At 56.7% G+C, this 18,901-nt stretch overlaps 2 protein-coding genes across 4 annotated transcripts; one reads left to right on the top strand and one right to left on the bottom strand.

The window, feature by feature from the left end:
- Positions 1–900: 900 nt before the first annotated feature.
- Positions 901–11,190, top strand: AEBP1 (AE binding protein 1; the record flags this gene model as incomplete). 3 transcript variants are annotated; one of them, XM_084248372.1, is made up of 21 exons in its annotated part: positions 901–1,153; positions 2,731–3,079; positions 3,927–4,000; positions 4,127–4,192; positions 4,378–4,512; positions 4,592–4,669; positions 5,413–5,490; positions 5,768–5,842; positions 5,927–5,977; positions 6,661–6,770; positions 6,847–6,986; positions 7,274–7,358; positions 7,455–7,599; positions 7,699–7,784; positions 8,094–8,217; positions 8,487–8,683; positions 8,841–9,020; positions 9,224–9,572; positions 9,654–9,793; positions 9,952–10,051; positions 10,357–11,190. In XM_084248372.1, the coding sequence occupies 21 exons, from the start codon at positions 901–903 to the stop codon at positions 10,953–10,955; spliced, it is 3,414 nt and encodes a 1,137-aa protein (XP_084104498.1). In that variant the 3' UTR covers positions 10,956–11,190. The 3 variants fall into 3 exon arrangements, with proteins under 3 accessions (XP_084104498.1, XP_084104497.1, XP_084104496.1); XM_084248371.1 differs by lacking the exon at positions 3,927–4,000 and having other exon boundaries at positions 2,731–3,100; positions 4,086–4,192; XM_084248370.1 differs by lacking the exon at positions 3,927–4,000 and having other exon boundaries at positions 2,731–3,137; positions 4,090–4,192.
- A 191-nt stretch (positions 11,191–11,381) lies between these two features.
- POLD2 (DNA polymerase delta 2, accessory subunit) lies at positions 11,382–18,154 on the bottom strand (the record flags this gene model as incomplete). Its single annotated transcript, XM_084248252.1, has 10 exons — positions 11,382–11,573; positions 11,918–12,019; positions 12,479–12,606; positions 12,843–13,000; positions 13,133–13,213; positions 13,418–13,616; positions 13,854–13,968; positions 14,239–14,362; positions 14,563–14,680; positions 17,931–18,154. 10 exons carry the CDS (start codon positions 18,152–18,154, stop codon positions 11,425–11,427), a joined length of 1,398 nt encoding a protein of 465 aa, XP_084104378.1. The 3' UTR covers positions 11,382–11,424.
- Positions 18,155–18,901: the final 747 nt, after the last annotated feature.

The raw sequence follows: 18,901 nt of genomic DNA, 5'->3' as shown, positions 1-18,901 counted from the left end.
GCAATGTGAAAGCACTCCAGCTGTGCGCTGGCCAAACGTGGTCTTGTGTACTGGGACTTGGGAGGTTTCTTGGACATCTGAACGAAAGCTGGTGACAATTCACACATTTGCTTGGCCAAGGCTCCAGGGAAGGAAGAGTGGGTTGGCCAGGTGCCCTCAGGGGCCTTCTGCTGTCCCCAAGATGGGGAGGGTCCCTGAGGTTCAAAGTTGCCGGTGATTTGGCTCTCCTATCAGGGGTCCTGGGCACCTCCAGAGGGGTGGGTGGCAGTTTCGCTTCCAGGGACTCCCATCCTCAGGACTCCTACGCCCTCCCACATTACTTCCCCTCAGGCCCTAGGCGCCCATCCCCTGCACCCCAACCCGCAGAATCTACTTCCTAGGCACAGGCTTCTCCCCAGGACGCCGCCCGCAGTTCCCGCTTTGGGAAGTGCCAAGCGCACGGCAACGTGAAGGGTTACTCCCCCTCCTACCCCGCCACCAGCCCCGAAGTCCACACCCAGCTCCAACTCCTCCTCCCCCGGGGGTGGGGTTGGGGGGAGCCGGCTCCGGAAACCCCCGCGCCCCTGCTGCTGCAGCCGCTGGCGCTTCGGAGAGGGCGGTCCGCTCTGGAGCGCGCCACTCAGGTCTGGAGCTCGAGCTGCCGCCGGCGCCTGGGAATCCCCCCCCCCCCCCGAACTCCTCTGAGACCCCATCGACTTCGGAGCCACAGCCCGGCCCCGAGCTCCCCGCGCTCCACCCGGGACCCGCCAGCCTGCCCCTCTCCCGAGCCCCTCGCCGACCCCCGGAACCCCGGCCTCACCGGAGCCCCTCCCCGCCTCGCCCCTCCCTCCCCCTTCCTCTCCCGCTCCTCCCGCCCCTCCCCCGGAGCCCCCGGAGTCGGCCCCCGCGCGAGCTCCGGCCATGGGGACCGTGCGCGGGGCCCCGGTGCTCGGCTGTCTGCTGGCTCTGCTGGCTCTGTTCCCCGAGGGGCACCCACAGACTGTGCTGACAGACGACGAGATCGAGGAGTTCCTCGAGGGTTTCCTGTCAGAGCTGGAGCCGGAGGCCCGGGAGGACGACGTGGAGGCTCCGCCAGCCCCAGAGCCCACACTGGGCAATCGCAAAGCCCAGACTGGGGGCAAGCCAGGGCCACGTCTGGGGATGGCCAGAGAGGGTAAGAGCCCTGAGCAGGGGTGCCCCAAGCATGATGGGGGGCTCACTCACGGGTGCCTTGCACCTTAGGTGAGTATGGAGGCCTCAGCAAGGTTTGGCCACTGTCCAGTCTTCCCAGTGAGGAGTGACTCTGTAAGGCATTCGAGCCCAGATGTTTGGCCAGAAACTACCAAACAGAGGTCCATGCCACCGGTAGCCTTTGGGTCTGGAGGCACATCCAGCAAGTCCACTGCCCTTGGCTTGGGTTGGCCCTGGCCTCCGGCCCGGCCCCCAGACCCGCAGAAGAATGAGGCTTGAGCCAACAGGGTGGGTTGCTTCTTCCTCTCCAGGTCTGTGCCACAGCCCTGTGACCTACTGGGGCCACTCAACCAGTGTGTGGCACACGCCAACTATGTGCACACTGCTGCCAGAGTCCCAACCTCAGGCCTTCTCTGGAAGGGTTCCCCAGCACCCTCCTGCCTGGTCATCTACTCTAGGAGCAAGAGGCAGCTGAGGGGGGTGCAGAGGACCCCTCCCTGAAAGGTTTCCAGGTAGCAATGGATAGCGGGCAGTCCCTGGTTATCATGAGCGTTAAATGAGGTGATGCGTCACCAAGGCATTCAGCTCAGGGCCTCTTACATAATCAGTTGCCCATAAATCTTAGCTGTTTATCCTTCTGGAGGGTGGCAAGGGTCTTGTTGATCTCTGTCTCCCAGGGACTCCAAAGCACCAACCATCATTCCTGAGGCCAGCAGGACCCACCACCACCTCCCTCTACCTCTACCGTCCTCTGCCCATCCCCTGGCTTTCTTGGGCTCGTGGATGCTGCTGTGGCAGCCCTGTTTCTCCTGGCTGTCTGCATTTTGTAAATTCTCTTGGTTTCAACTTTGTGGACTCTACCGCCCATTAAATTCTCAACAGCATTTGCTCAGAGTCCTGGAGGACTCCCACTTTAAGCCAGCCCCTGGCCTGCTTTCTCCCTCAGACTCTGAGATGGGCAAGCAGATGTAGCTCCTGCCTGCCCCTCTGCCCACTGTGAGACCCCAGGGTCCCTTATTGATCCCACCCTGGACCCTTTTCTTCTTGATAGTGAACCATTTCTTGAAGTTTCTCTTGCCACTGCAGGTAGCTTCAGGGAGACTCCAGGGCCCATGCCCTTTACTTTGTATGGTAGTTGACAGGGATGAGAGGGCCTCCCCCTTGGATTGGGTGCTCTCCCGGGCTGGAGGGCTTTGCCACCTGTCTGCTCTTTCCATGCCCGGCAGACAATTGCTGTCCATGACTGCAGAGAGGGCATGCAGTGAAGGATTGGTCTCAGGGGGTCTTCATTGAGGTTTTGGCAGATGGGAGGGTAAAGGCTTAGTCCCTGGGACCTGAGCCACTCAGGCCAAGACGTGGTGGTGACAGCATAGATTGCAGACAGAAATCCTTTCCCTGCTACAAGGCAAATGACTTAACGTCTCAGTTTCCTTATGTGGGAAATGTGAGACTAACAAGAGCCCACATTGTCAGCCTCTTGGGGGTGGGGCTTGGGGTGGGGGCACATGGGGCATGAAGTGGGCTCTCCACGAGCTTGACCTAAATCTGCATCTTGGTTAGCACCTCCAGAAAAGGCTAAAGACAAAGGAAAGAAAGGGAAGAAAGACAAAGGCCCCAAGTCCACCAAGCAGTCCCTGGAGGGGGCCCCCAAGCCACCCAAGAAGCCCAAGGAGAAGCCACCCAAGGCCACCAAGAAGCCCAAGGAGAAGCCACCCAAGGCCACCAAGAAGCCCAAGGAGAAGCCACCCAAGGCCACCAAGAAGCCCAAGGAGAAGCCACCCAAGGAGAAGCCACCCAAGGCCACCAAAAGGCCCCTGGTTAAGAGGCCCCCCACTCAGACCCCCCCAGAAAATCCACTGAGGCCACTCCCTAGTCCCCGTCTTGAGGAGCTGCCCCAGGAGGGAGGTATGTGCCTTACTCTTCTGGAGTTGTGGGCCTCTAGCCTGCTGGGCTATGGGAAGGAAGCGGTGAGGGCAGGTCCCTGCTTCCTGCAGACCCTCAGTGCCCCCAGGACCTCACTATTGTCATGAATTTGGCGACTCAGTTGGGGCTACCTCAGTGCCACAGCCTCCTCTGGGCATGGGTGGGCTTCATCAGTGGGTCTTTTATTTTTATTTTTTTTAAGAATTTTTTTGGGTAAGGTTTATTTATTTATTTATTTATACAAGCACTGGGTACAGTCAGAAGCGTGGGAGGGTGAGAGAATTCACCGGAACCAGAGCGGGGAGCAGAACAGGCAGAAGGACCGAAGTACACTGCTGAGGGGAGCAGCGGGCGGCAGGAGAGGTCTGCGCGCTGTGTGGGACCCTCCTCCGGTGGCCGGGGAGCAGCCGGGGATCAAACTGGCCCTGCAGAGGCTGCGGGCAGCTTCGCAGCCCAGTGCTCAACCGCTGCGCCACCGGGGAGGCCCCATCAGTCGGTCTTGCTCTCCACTTCTGGGATCTATCCCTGGGCCCCACCCAGAACCTATGTGTTGCTTAACTTAGAGCCTGTAGGGTGCCCTTCAGCTGGGACAAAGTTGTATCAGGGCCTCCCAGACAGCAAGGCCTGGGCTCCCTAGAAGGCTGTCCTGCTCTCTGGACCCAGGGAGACCAGCCAGGTGCTGGGAGCCAGAGCAGCCCAGGACCCTGGGAGTGAGCTGTGGTTTTGAGGTATCACAGGGCCCAGATCTTGTAGAGGCTTTATGTGTAGCTGACGTGAGATGTCAGAGACTCTCTCTGATGTGAAGGACTTAGTCTCTCATGTGGATAGGGCAGACTCTTGTCTGGGGTTTGTGTTGCAGATCCCTGGCAGGGTCCAGGAGGAGAGACTGATGTGGAGCACCAGCCTGGTGAGTGAGCATCATCCACCTGGCCTCAGGGGACCAACCAGCCTGGCTTTCTGGGTTTCCAGGGTTGCCTGGGTGGGGGCATCAGTGAGTATCTTCAACAAGGTGGCCATGATTATTTCCCTCCAGAGCCGGAGACCGAACTGCCCACACTGGACTACAATGACCACATAGAGAGGGAAGACTATGAGGACTGTGAGTAGGACCCCACCATGCGGGGGCACTGCCTGGTCCCACCTGCCCCATCTGGATCTGGATCCCTGATGGGCCACCCAGAGGCACCCCCCCCCCCCAGCCTCCCCTCCCCTTCCCCCAAAATCCCCCTCACCCTCACAGGAGGCGACTTGGCCCAGCTCAGCTCAGACCCTCCTCCCTCTCAGTTGAGTACATCCGCCGCCAGAAGCAACCCAGGCCGCCCCCCAGGAGGAGGAGGCCTGAGAGGATCTGGCCTGAGCGTCCTGAGGAGAAAGCTGAGTCCCCGAGGCTGGAGGTCGAGACACCAGAGGAGAGGATTGGTAGGATGGGGGCAGACAGGGAGAGGAGGGGTGCCAGGCACAGGAGCTCTGAGCCCACACCTGCCTCCCACCCCCACAGAGCCACCTATGAAGCCGATGCCCGCCCCGCTGCCCCCCAGTTATGAAGATGGCTATGTGATCCCAGACTATGACAACAGTGAGTGCTCAGGGCCCTGCCCAACACATCCAGGGCCGGCCCCGACCACTCTGTAACTTCAACTTGCTGGTAGTCACCTAGCTACCCCCAAGTGTCCCGCACATGCCCACCCTCATCTGATCTCCTCCCTTCAGGCTGGCCCTTACCCCCTACCTTCCTGGTTCCTGACTTTGTTCTCCCCCAAGGGTATCCTAGGGCATGTTGCCCTTTCTCCCTGCCCGTGGGCTCCCTGCCAGCTTGCTTCCTGGGATTCCCACCCCTTCAAGGCTGGCACCTTCCTTCCCCCCCGCCTCTGCATATCCTATTCTCCCTTCCTAAGCTTCAGCCCTGAGCAGGTTCTTGCCCTTTCCCTGCCCCCCCCCCCAACCCCAAGACTACCTCCCCCCTAGCCACAGTTGCCGGCTGTCACTCAAGGCCTGTTCTGTGCCCAAATCCCACTCTCGGTCCGTCCAGCTTTGTCCCACCTCTCCCAGACCAGACTCTCCTGGTGGGCTAGACTGGTGACTTCCCCCAGGGTCTTGATCATTCCACCTGGGTCCAGGTGGCCTCCCCCTCCTCCCAAAGGACCCCACCGTCTTGGCCTGTTTGAATTTTTCAGGGCCCACCCCATCCCACTTCCTTGTCTTGCTCTCTCCCTTCCGCCCGTCCTACCCGCTGGCTCCTGTGACTCCTGGAGCTCCAGTTCACAGTGTGAGTCTGGGAGCAGCCTTGGGCCACCTCAGCAGGGCTCTCCCTCCCTGCAGTGGACTATTACTTCCGGCCTCCGCCGCCCCAGAAGCCAAACCCTGAGCTGGAGACAGATGAAGAGAAGGAGGAGCTGAGTGAGTGAAACCAGGCTGTTCCCACCCCTGGCCCCAACACACTGCGAACCTGAGCCCCCACCTGCCTGCCTCCATCTTGGCCTGATCCCAAACTCATATGCTCCCAGATCAGACCTGTACCCCCAACTGTCTCCAGTTCAGCAGACCTGCAAACCACCTGCCCCCGGCTCAGACTCCTACCCCCGCAGGCCTCCCAGTTCAGCTTGATGCCCATTTCCACATGTTCCTGAAAATTCAGAGCTAACCTGACAGGCTCTTCCCATCTTCCGCCCTTCAGAGAAACCCAGAAAGGAGAGCAGTCCCAGAGAGAAGGAAGACAAATGGTCTGCGGGAAAGGGCAAGGACCACAAAGGTGTGCACTGGGGCTTGGGGCTGGGCCCACACGGAGAGCAGCCAGACTCCTGGAGCACTGACTGACTCCCTTTGTTGCTCCTAGGGCCCCGAAAGGGAGAGGAGCTGGAGGAGTGGATGCCAAGAGAGAAAATCAGTGAGTGAGGGGCCCAGGTGTGCGTGCGTGTTGGGGTGGCCTTAGGGGTGGGGGCTGGAGGTATGTGTGGCAGCTGGGGTGTGAGTGGGAGCTGGGCTAGGGGATGGGGTGGTGGCTGGAATAGGAGGTGGGTTGGGAGTGGGGCTGCGCAGTGTATGTGGAGCTGTGGGGGGCTGTGGGATGTATGTAGGGGCTCCGGGGTGGGTGTGGGACTGGAGGTGTGCTTGTGGGTGCTGGGGGTGGGTGTGAGGGCTGTGTAGCAGCAGGCTGTTGGTACTGGAGCGAGTCACCAACATGGATCCCAAACCCGAATCTCCTGATGATTCCTCCAGGACCCTTTCCTGCTTTTGAATTCTTGTGGCTCAGAAGGGAGGCTCCTGGGTGTGTCTTTGCCTTGCACTAACAAGACAGCCGTGCAGATGGCATTAATGTAGATGATACTTGTGTCTCACTGGGTCTTGGGTGGCTGTTCAGTGTCCCTATGGTTCCTTGGAGCTTGGCGTCATCGGTCCATTCTCCAAATGGAAAAGCTGAAGCCCACGTTGGGGAAGCCACGCAGGGGCAGAGCTGCCCTGACTGGAAACCGCTGATGTGAGGGGTGGGCTTTGGGCTCCTTGGTTCTGGGTTTGGTGGAAGGAGGGATGGAGTCAGTGGGCCACCAGCCTGGGATGCCATGTCCCCAGAGTGTCCCCCCATCGGGATGGAGTCACACCGCATTGAGGACAACCAGATCCGGGCCTCCTCCATGCTGCGCCATGGCCTGGGGGCACAGCGTGGCCGTCTCAACATGCAGGTGGGTGTCATAACAGGCTCATCTCCCAGCTGGGCAGGGCTTGTCCACTAGCTCAGCCTCCTTGCTGCCCGGACAGGCTGGTGCCAATGAGGATGACTACTACGATGGGGCATGGTGTGCCGAGGATGACTCTCGTACCCAGTGGATTGAGGTGGACACCAGAAGGACCACCAAGTTCACAGGTGTCATCACTCAGGGCCGGGACTCCACTATCCAGTACGTTCACCAGGTTCATGGGCATTTGGTAGGGGGGCAGGTGGTCCTAGGCATGGCTCTAAGACTCCCCAGATCCCCAACCCTGGTCCCTGGCCATGTTCCCAGCTTGCTCTCCATGTGCAGATGGGCCAGTGGGCACGGGAACTGTTCCTGACCTCCAGGCCAGGCACGCCATACCCCTGCTAGCCTTCAAGTCTTGGACCCAGAAGAGGGGGTCTGAGTCGACTGAAGGCCTGGGACCTGGGGCAGGGAGACCAGTCTTGTCCTGATCATCCTCTACTCCCCAGTGACGACTTTGTGACCTCCTTCTTCGTGGGCTTCAGCAACGACAGCCAGACATGGGTGATGTACACCAATGGCTACGAGGAAATGGTGGGTACCCAAGCCCTCAATTCTTAGCCCACTGTCTGGGCCACAGGTGGGCTCTCAGCTGGGGTGGGGATGGTCCTGAGGCCTGCCTTTCCCCAGACCTTCCATGGGAATGTGGATAAGGACACGCCCGTGCTGAGTGAGCTCCCGGAGCCAGTGGTGGCCCGCTTCATCCGCATCTACCCGATCACCTGGAATGGCAGCCTGTGCATGCGCCTGGAGGTGCTTGGGTGTCCTGTGACTCGTGAGTGCAGGGGAGCTGGCAGGGGCTCCAAGGGGTGGCTGGGGTGACTGGGGAGGGTAGGTGGCCAGCTTAGGACCCTATCTGCCCACCCCTCTGCAGCTGTCCATAGCTACTATGCACAAAACGAGGTGGTGACAACTGATGACCTGGACTTCCGGCACCACAGTTACAAGGACATGCGCCAGGTGGGGCACTAGTCCCGGATATGAGGTTCCTGTCCAGGGACAGGGCTCAGGGCTAACGGTATCTTGTGTGAGCACTCCCTCTCACATCCAAGACACAGCTGGGTGAAAGGGTTGGCCATCTCTCATTTAAGAAGGAACCCCCACAGCCTTTCCCTTCAGAGTTAGTGCCTAGAGGTTGCTCCTGGGGCCTGGGATCACCTGCAGGGGCCACTCCTACCATAGAGGTCTTCCCCATAAAGACCAGTTCACAGGGGTGGACTAGGGACAGCGGGGTGGGCTGTGTAACTCGGTGTCCTCTCCTACACCCAGCTGATGAAGATAGTAAATGAAGAGTGCCCCACCATCACCAGAACATACAGCCTGGGGAAGAGCTCACGTGGGCTCAAGATCTATGCCATGGAGATCTCTGACAACCCTGGGGATCATGAACTGGGTGAGGGTCCCCATATCATCCTGAAGGCATATCTCCCTCACATGGATTAGAGGCCAGTCTGTTGCTATAGGTGGACCTGACCCTTGATATTCCCAGATCACCAAACCCTGGCTGTCCTTGGAGATCCTCTGGGGGTCCACTATGCCTGACTGGGCCTCACAAGTCTCAGTCGCTCCCTAGTCTCTGGGGCACGAGGCCTGTTTAGGTCCTTCCTCCAATCCCCCAGGCCTCAGGAGGCTGGTTGGTTGCTGAGGCTCCTGCCCTTGCAGGTGAGCCTGAGTTCCGCTACACAGCTGGGATCCACGGCAATGAGGTACTGGGTCGTGAGCTGCTGCTGCTGCTCATGCAATACCTATGCCGTGAGTACCGCGACGGGAACCCCCGGGTGCGCAGCCTGGTGCATGACACACGCATCCACCTGGTGCCCTCACTGAACCCTGATGGTTATGAGGTGGCAGCACAGATGGTAAGTGGGCAGGACAAGAGTTTGGGTTAGGGTCAGCATGGATGTGTTGAGGCGGGGCTGGGACCCTGGGGTGGACCTTGGCTGGGCAAGGGGACAGGGCTGGGGGGGCTCTGGGGCACATAAGAGATGCTGATGCTAACCCCATTGGTTCCCCCAGGGCTCAGAGTTTGGGAACTGGGCGCTGGGACTTTGGACTGAGGAGGGCTTTGACATCTATGAGGACTTCCCTGATCTCAACTCTGTGCTGTGGGGAGCTGAGGAGAGGAAATTGGTCCCCTATCGGGTGCCCAACAACAACTTGCCCATCCCTGAACGTTACCTCTCTCCAGATGCCACGGTGAGGCTGCAGCCTGGCCAGTAGAGCCTGGGGGAAGAGCCTAGGATCTGGGGTCCCAGAGCTTCAGACTTGGGGGCCCAGGTGCTGAGCCTGCAGGGATTTGGAGGGACAGAGGGGGCATGAGAACTCAGGGGTCCGGAATGTCGATGGAGGGTGCTGGAGGCTGTGGCCAATACCTCATGCTGTGGGCATCTCACCTCCAGGTGTCCACAGAGGTCCGGGCCATCATTGCCTGGATGGAGAAGAACCCCTTTGTGCTGGGAGCAAATCTGAATGGTGGGGAGCGGCTAGTATCCTACCCCTATGACATGGCCCACACACCGAGTCAGGAACAGCTACTGGCTGCAGCCCTGGCAGCTGCCCAGGGAGATGAGGAGGAGGTATCCGAGGCCCAGGAGACCCCAGATCACGCCATCTTCCGCTGGCTGGCCATCTCCTATGCTTCTGCGCACCTCACCATGACAGAGCCCTACCGGGGCGGGTGCCAAGCACAGGACTACACCAGTGGCATGGGCATCGTCAACGGGGCCAAATGGAACCCCCGATCTGGGAGTGAGTTGGTTGGAAGGGGCTGTGGTGGGGTGTTTGGTACAAGGTATGGGGTGACCGCAACACCATATCTGCCCTGTTCAGCTATCAATGACTTCAGTTACCTGCACACCAACTGCCTGGAGCTCTCCATGTATCTGGGCTGTGACAAGTTCCCTCATGAGAGTGAGCTACCCCGAGAGTGGGAGAACAACAAGGAAGCACTGCTCACCTTCATGGAGCAGGTAGGGGTCTGGAAACATAGGGGCTGGCGGAGGGGAGAGATCACTGAGGGGCTGGGGTAGGGCCCTGGGGGCCCACTGGCCCAGAGAGGCTGGATGAAATGGAAGCAGTGGGCCATCTGGGGTCTCCGTGTAGACAGAGGCCTTCTCTCTTCCTGCAGGTTCACCGCGGCATCAAGGGGGTTGTGACAGATGAGCAGGGCATCCCTATTGCCAATGCCACCATCTCCGTGAGTGGCATTAACCACGGGGTGAAGACAGGTAACTTGCGTGCATACCTCTGCCCTGCCTTCCCAAGGTGGAGGAGCAAATCCGTGTGGTCTTGATGAGGCAGGTGCAGCTCCTCTGACCCCTCCCAGAGGGTCTGCCTCAGGCACAGGGAGACTCGGAAAGGGCTGGAGGGGGGCCTGGAAGGAGTGGGGATCTCAGAGAACTGGGGTGGTGGGGACTCAGAGGAGGACCCAAGGGGGAGCTGGGGGAGCTCAGAGGAGAGCTGAATGTACTGGGGGGGATGCAGAAGGGCCAAGGGATCTGAGAAGAGTGCTGGGACCTGTCCTCCCTCGTAGCGAGCGGTGGCGATTACTGGCGTATCCTGAACCCGGGTGAGTACCGCGTGACGGTGCAAGCAGAGGGCTACACCACGAGTGCCAAAACTTGCAACGTGGACTACGACATCGGGGCCACCCAGTGCAACTTCATTCTGGCTCGCTCCAACTGGAAGCGCATCCGGGAGATTCTGGCCATGAATGGGAACCGGCCCATCCTGCGCATTGACCCATCTCGTCCCATGACCCCCCAGCAGCAGCGCATGCAGCGTCGGCGCCTGCAGTACCGACTGAGAATGCGTGAGAGACTCCGTAACCTCAATGCCACCGCAGGACCAGTCACCCCTTCAACAGTGCCCCCCACGCCCTCCCTTGCACCCTCCCCTATCTCAAGCACCACCCTGACACCCTGGCACTTTGAACCAGAGACCACAACTAACTGGGAAGAGTTGGAGACCGAGACTTACACAGAGGTGGTGACGGAGTTTGGGACAACAGAGCTGGGGCCAGAGGAGGAGGAGGGGCAGGCGGGGGAGGAGGTGGGGGAGGAGATGGTCACAGGCCCAGAGTTCCCCTACACCACTGTTGAGACCTACACAGTGAACTTTGGGGACTTCTGAGAGTAGGTCAGCCAATGACCGGGTCAGCGTCATCTAGGCCAACCCAGCAGCTCTATCGAAGGTGCCTCTGGCATGGGCCCAGCCAGGGTGGGGCAAGGATGTAACCAAGACCTAGAATCAGGAGTCACTCAGGCTCCCGCTCCGTTCACCACCCTTACAGAAGATGGGCTGCTGACCTGGGTGATGGCAGGTTTAGCAAGTCCAGGGGGCAGACTTCTTAACCACCTGCCCAGGTTGCACCAATAAACCAAGCTTGTGGCAGATGTGTTGCAGACTGCTCGTTCTAATCTGCCTGGGGAACAGGGAGTGGGAAGAAAAGGCACATTTACATGGGCTTCCTCCACAGGAGTTCCTTAGCCCAAGAACTCAGCATCAAGTAATAGGCTTTATTTACAAAGCAAAAACTTCCACAGTGCTGATGTTACAGAGAAGGAATAGCCAGGGCTCTCTGTCCGAGACAGCCTTGGAGTTAGGGGCCCAGATCCAGGTCATCCTCTGCCCCGAAGCCTGAGAAGCTGATGGGCTGGCAGGTCAGGCTGCGCAGGTTCACGAGGCAGGCAGTCTGTGTGGCACTGAAGTCTGGGACAGCCACCAGCAGCACGGTCTGGTCCTCAGGACCTGTAAAGCAGCCACCTTAGGTTCTGCATAAGCCTTCAAGCGCTCAAAGGGAAGTCACCGAATGTAAATAGATACCCTGCATCAGCACCAGCTGACAACACACATTCCTATGGACAGAAGGGGAAAGGGCTGACACACCATAAAGGTCATAGTCTAAAGCCCAGTGACCAGCACTGAACTCTGATGGCACCACAGGGGCATGTATGACTCAGTTCCTTCCCGGGCACGCACAGCTGGGCCTCAGGCAGACCCAGGGCAACTCCACAGTGTAAGTTTCCTTCTTGGAATCTTGTCCCCACCTGAGAGTGAGTCCCCAGGCCCAGGATCCCCAGAAAACAACTTGCCTTGAATGATCTTGGAGCCAAAGCTGGGGGTGTTGCCACAGAAGTAGACATGCGGACACTCCGGAAAGACAAATGGGTCCATTTTGTAGAAGGGGTAACAACCTGGAGAAGAAGGGGCAATAGCTGAGAGCGGGCCTTCTCACCTCAGCACAAGGGGACATTGGGGTGGGGGTGGGGAGGTTCCCAGATAGGAAATGGAGCATCCACCCTCAAGCTCTAGCTGCCCTGCCAGTTGTAACAACAGTTGGAGGGGCAAGTCAGTGTGCCCCTGCGGCCTCAGCCCTTCTGAGTTGGGACTGCAACAGGGTGCAGTGCTCTGACCAGCTCAGGAGCTCATTATGCTCCCATGGCCTTCAGCTCTAAGCAGGGCCTTGACCAGAGATGGAAGTAAGATTCCACGTAGCTTCCAGAATAATCATTGAGTTTTGGGACTTTTCTTTAAGTAGGTCAAGGTAAGGCTGGTGAGTGCAAGTCTATGCTGCAAACCCTCCAAGGATCAAGTGTTCCTGTCAGGCCTTCCCTGGCCTTCCAGCCCAACCCTGTGTGGCCGAGTCCTGTTACCAAGGGTGTCTGGGGCCGTGGGGCTGATGTGACGGACTCGCAGGGTCCACTCCAGAATCTCTAAGTGGTCTTCCATGCTGCTATACCGGAAAATGTCACTCACATTCTGTCCTGATGTCCCCAAAAATCTGCAAGGCAAGGCTCAGCTGACCCGCATGGAGGTGGGATAGGGGTTACCATTTACACTCCTCCCATTAAGGCCAGCCCTGAGCTCACCTGGTGCTCTCAATGGGGGTTTTCAAGACAACTTTGAGAAAGAGCCCAACTCCAGGTATGCCCTTCACAACCCGGAACCACCCCCCCTGCCGCCAACATTGGTGTGCCTAAGGCAAAGGGGTCAGACCAGGGTGTGGTTACTGGCTACCTGACTCCATCAATGGTGGCCTGGTATGGGTTGGTAACCAGCTGGAGCGTGGAGTAGGCCGTGGCCAGTGGGAACATGCAGGGGTGCAGTGGTTGCTGGGGGAGCGTGTAGTTGGTTGGGTCAAATTCGCCTGGCATCACGTCCACAGGTACCGAGGCCTGGAGGGCACAGGAGCAGGTGAATTCACACGCCCAGTACCCTCCACATGTACCCCAGCCCACCTTCCTTTCCCGGGTGTGCCTTCCCAAAGGCCCCAATCCCAATTGCCTGCTGGCTCCCCAGCTCCTCACACTCAATTGCAGAAGGATCTCATCCAACATCTTGACAGCCTCCACGCTGGCTGCTTGGGTTTTCTTGGTTAGATACTTCGCCTGAAAGTAGACCCAAGTTGCCTGGCTAAAAGCAGAGTAAAGCCCCACCTACAAGTTTTGGGCTACTCCCCACAGCCCTCAAAAAACAGGGCTTGTGTACAGGTTGGAAGTTCCAGCATCACCGCAGGGCACTTCCCACTTGACCTGAGAGACCCCAGCTCTCTGCGGGGAAGGAGGGCTGAATGAGAGCAGGCAAGCACCTACCTTGTTGATAGAGTCCCTACTTTGGGTGCTGTGGCTGAGCAGGTTCCCAGCGAGTATGACCCGGGAGACCCGGGCAGCACTGCATTGCTCCCCTTCATCCCCAAGCTGCCCGGTCACTATGTCCACCAGCAGCTGAGTGCCCAACAGACTCTCGCCACCGCCTCCACCTAGGCCCAGACCAGACACCAACAGCACAAACCTGCAAGAGAAGTTGGGATCCTCCTGAGTGCCAAGAAAGGCAGCGGCCCCTAAGGCAGGCCATGTGGTGCCACTAGTGGAGCTCTATCACTGTAATGGGTGAGCAGGGGACAAGGAGCCCAGCACCTGCACTTCCCAGGGACCGCTGCCCTCCACCCAATGGGTGAGCAGGGGACAAGGAGCCCAGCACCTGCACTTCCCAGGGACCGCTGCCCTCCACCCAATGCCAATATCTCACCGGTCTGAGTCAAGGGTTGGTGAGGGCTTCTGAGGAGCAAGCTCTGCAAAGCAGTGGTCCTCCACCAGGAACTTTCCATCATCTCTCACAGAGCCGAGCACAGCCAGGACCGTCCCTGGGGAGTAGCAGTGTCAGGCCCCAGGAGGGGAGCCAGTGGGCCTGCCTCCTCTTCCCAGTCACCCAGTGGGCAAGTCCAGTCAGCTTCTCTGCTTTGCCAACAAATTCTCACTTAGGACTCAGACCGAGCCTCTGCTTCCTGGGGCCACTGCCTTTGAGTGGAGGCAGGGAGACATGACCCCCTACCTGGGTCTCACCACTGCCTGACCCGAAACCCGTAGCTCCAAAAATGCCCAAGTGCGCCAGCACCCCCCACTCTGCCCCTTACCTGTGACCAGCTTTGACACATCAATGGTGCCTTCCAGTTTGATGCGTTGCAATTCATCTTCCAAGACCAGTTCATCATCTGGGTGGATGTATTTGCTTCGAGGAGGCTGGGGGAGCAGGTTGTGCTAGAATTTGGAGATGGGAGGTAGTTTTGGGACCAGAGCCTACCAAGGCTCCCTTGCTGTATCAGCGAGATGGCAGTGCAGCCCCTATGCCCCCTTGGGCAGAGGCCTGGCCACGATCCCATAGGTCCATGGCAGGTGACTCCATTGGTCTCCCCAGGAAAGTGTTCTGGGGGTAGCCCATGTGAGCAAGCCAGGCTTACCTCCTCGCTGACCTCCCGCAGGATGGAGGGCTGGAGCTGCATGGCCTTGAAGAGAGTCCCCACCACACAGCACTTCTCCCCAGGCTGCAGCTCACACAGTTTCTTTATTTGGATTCCACTGCCTGAGACATGAGGGTCATGAACTCAGAGACCAGGCAGTCCTCCCAGGATCCCTTACGGGGCAGGTAACAGGCCTCAAGAGCACTGCAGTCCTGGGCCCTGGCCTTTGCTAGGAGGCAAAGGACATCAAGTGCAAGGACTACCCAGATTAAAGGATCACTGTCCCAGGAGGACAGAAGGATCTGGATGTGGCTGGCCCTGCATACTCAGTGTTCCTCTGAAAGAGGCAGACACACAGGGAAGATCACGTGCAAATACAGCAGACTGGAGGGCACAAACCCAGGGACACCAGGGCTGTCACCAGAAGGTGGAAGAGGCAAGGAAAGAGTCTCCCCTAGAACCTTTGGAGGGAGCACAGCCCTGTTGACACCTGGATTTTGCACTCCTAGCCTCCAGAACTAGGAGAGAATAAATCTAAGTCACCCAGTTTATGGCTTTGTTTGTTACAGCCATAAAACTGAGTATCACCTCGTTTATAATTAAATTATAATACTGATTCTTAGAAAGAGGATGCCAAATCTCAACAGAGCCCTGCCCTAAAAATACTATTCTTTAAGAGTTGGATTCTTCCACCAGATCCCCCCAAATGCCTCATCCTCTGAAAACAAAGTTATCCCAAAATCAAACTTCATATCTACCCTCTCCTGGCCCCTGTGGAGTCAGTCAGCCCTGATCACCAGAACACCTGGATCCTGGGAAACAACACAGCCTCAGGAATGTGCAGGAAGGCACTGGGGAGACGCCTTGTCTGCAGCGGTCACTCAGGGGGCAGGGAAGGTGTACAAGTCCCAGGAGGCCCAGAAATCTGTCAGTACAGACGCCATGCCTGGAGAAAACAGTGTCAGTAGGCAATGGGATAACATGCATGCCTAACCAGCCCCTTCCTTAGCCTTGCTGGCTGAAGCAAGAGCCCTTCCTGCCCTGGAATAACTGAGAACATTCCACAGAGTTACACCCTGGGGAGTAGAAGGGAATAATTCAAAACAAAATAAGGAGGGAGCCTGCTCCATAAAAATGTCAGATACCAATGGAAACAACAGATCCCAAAGCCCTTACTCAGCCCCAGGTAGCTTGTGCCAAACACTGCAAGGAACTCATCCACTAACAACATGCCAGAACAAACATTAGCTCTCCTCCATATGGCTGAGGAAACTGAGGCACAGAGAGATTAAGTAACAAGTTCAGGTTTATACAGCTGGGATCCAACGTATGTGCCTGAGCACTAGGTGGAACATCTGTCTACCCAGACAGTGTGCAGGTTCCAGGCCAGGCACCAATCTCGAGAACACTGAGCTTAGAGCCTCCCTCTCTCTCCTTCATTGAATTTACAGCCTTGCGGGGAGAAATAACCGCAGTGAACGAGCGATCAGACACATCACAAGTGCCATGAACAAATGGGAACTGAGGCAGAAAATATGAGGAAGGCCCTGATGGTTGGGGTGGCATCTAGAAGCACATGACCCTTAATATGAGGTCATGAGGCAAGACTGGGGAAAGAGTGTGCCAGGTGAAGGAAAAGCAAGAAAGGCTTGGTGAGTTCAGGAAGAACAGGAGTGGAGAAGGAATTCTGAGACAGGCTCTGGTGAGGAGCCCAGCCTCATGGAGAAGCCATAAGGAGGTGTTGTGGGTGAAGCCAGCATTAATCACCAGGCCGAAGAATTAAAGTTGCTGCTGCCTGCCCTTGCTCCAAGTCAAGGCCCTGACCATCTTGGACCACTGAATCACATGGGTCTGAATTCCAGACCTCAATCTTAGCAGAATAAAATGGCTATTTATGTCACCGGGGAGCCTGGTCAGCAGCCACAGTACCTGGAAGCGAAATATAGTACCAGAGAGGAATAATGCAGAAAAGAACCCAAGATGTCGCACAAGCACCACTGGAGGAGGGCACCCAGGGGACTTAGCGGGCATTGAGGATAAAGGACACTGGACATCAGAAGAGACCCTCATTATATGGCAGAGGAAATGCAAGAAACACTTTTGCCAAAGTTAAAAAAAAAAAACAAACAGAAAATGTCCCTCATGAATATGATGATCTAGCTAGGAGACTTCAGTCAAGTGTTCTCATGGCTGCCTGTAATAAAACAAGAGCCAATCCAGCCTTCTTGGTGTGACGGGATAAGCCTAAGCACCAGGGCTTCCCAAAGCTTTCCGTATGACTCCAATGTGCAACCAGGGCTGAGACCTACTAAACCTGGTACCAGAGGCAATAAAAATGAGTAAGACATGGTCTCTCCTGCAAAAATTTCAATTTAAAAATGTGACAGATGAATTTAAAACTTATATGGAAAGTCACTTAAAAAAAAAAAAAAAGATTTATTTATGCACTAGGGTGTAGTCCAGAGGTGCGGGGGTGAGAGGATTCACCAGAGACAGAGTGGGAAGCAGAACAGGCAGATCAAGTGAAATACACTGCTGAGGGGAGCCGCGGTGTGGGGGGGGGGGGCGAGACAGGAGAGGTCTGCTGCGCCATGTGGGTAGCTCCCTGGACAGCAGGGGATCGAAATCCTGCTGCAGAGGCTGAGGATAGCTTCACTGTGCAATATTTAACTCTTTGAGCCTGGGAGGCCCAGAAAGCCACTTTTATAGCTAGTAAGAATGGGGTAATATAGCCAGCATAACTCAAAAGTTGAAAATGGGGGTCCTGCTTCATCTACATGATTAACTTAACTGCAAGAGATCACTAAGAAATGGGAAAAAAAGAAAAAGGTTTGCATTGCCCAGGCCACTTAATGAGGAAAGACCAAAGAGCCCAAGGAACTGACACTCATGCCCAACAAACAGGGGAGGCCAGGAGGATAAGAGACTCACATCAGTGTCCACAAGGGCAGTCCCCTCAAGAGTGGAGTGGTTGTTTCCACTTGGCCTCAACTTCTGGTGGCTGGCACCTGGCCTGCCACACTGAGGTACTTGCTAGCCACAGCATGAACAAACACGAATAAACACACTGGTGATAAGGAAAAACATTTTTCTATGCCAGTGAAATAATCCCTGTCACCCCCAGAAGCAAGTCCTACCTCCATCCACACTCTGGACTAAACCTAACTTTAAATCCACAATCCCCTAATTTAATCCTTATAAGTACTTGAAGAAGAAACTGAGGTATCAAGAGACTAATTTTCCCAAGGTAACTGGGAAGTAGGAAAAGGTAAAGATTCCATTTCTCATACTTCTTGGAAAAACCCCAAATGCATTCTGGGATGGGAGGTCGAGGGGGAGTAGGGGAAGCACTCCCCTAAACCTGTCACTTACCCCAGTGCTGCTTGGCCCGGCTCACCAGGTAGGGTCTCATTTGGATGAGGCGGGTGGCATAAATGTGGGCATACTGCCGGCTAAAGGTGCGCTCCCCCAGTCGGAAGGGCTGCGAGGAGTTGGTGTAAGTTGCCACAGGAACCCGAGCAAAAGTGGCATTGTTGGCTGACGGTGGGGACAGCAGAGTGTGGGCCCTCTGTGCGGCCTGCTCGGAAAACATGGTGGTGCTTCTTGTGTCCAGAACCCTGTGGCCAGGCCAGGGAGGTGGTGGTCACTGTGAGGACACAAATGTATTCTTTTAACACCTGCCCACCCCACAGCAGTGTCTTTCCTCGTGTGCCTATCTGAACCCAACTGACCACACTGTACACATAGGGCACTAGGAAAGCAGGGGACGAGCTGCAGCCCACACCACCTGGAAGTCAAAACCACACTGGAAATCTGCGGTGCTGGATACCAATGTCTTGCCATAATCCTCATGCAAAAAGGGAGAAAAAGAAAAGCAAGGTGTGCTTCTCTCACCATAGCCTTCTCCTATCTGACTCAGTTGCCCACTGACAGCTCCACACCTCCTACCTGGGTCTCAATTTCACACCCCCTAAATGGAATTCCTCATCTGGCCCCATGTAGCTCCCAGCACCAGCTCCATCTCAGGATGGAAGCCAGCCTTATTATTCCATAAGTCTACCTTTTAAAAACGAGCCTATGATTACATCATAAAAATAAAGCATATCGTAAATCAGTCACTCTTCCACTCAAAACTCTCCAACGGTCCCCCATCTCACTGAATACAAATAGCTCACTGACGACAAACTGGAGTCCCTACAATGGCCTGTAAGATCTGCCCTCATTGTGCCCCACCACACCATACACGCGCTGGCTCACTAGCTCCTGTAATTATTTCATCTCCTCCTGTAATTATCTGACTTTTAACTGCACCTTTCCCCATGCCTGCTTCTCCAATTTT

The sequence above is a fragment of the Talpa europaea genome (genome assembly GCF_964194135.1).
Source record: "Talpa europaea genome assembly, chromosome: 11".
Classification (NCBI taxonomy): Eukaryota; Metazoa; Chordata; class Mammalia; order Eulipotyphla; family Talpidae; genus Talpa; species Talpa europaea.
This window is presented reverse-complemented; position numbering and strand designations above follow the sequence as displayed.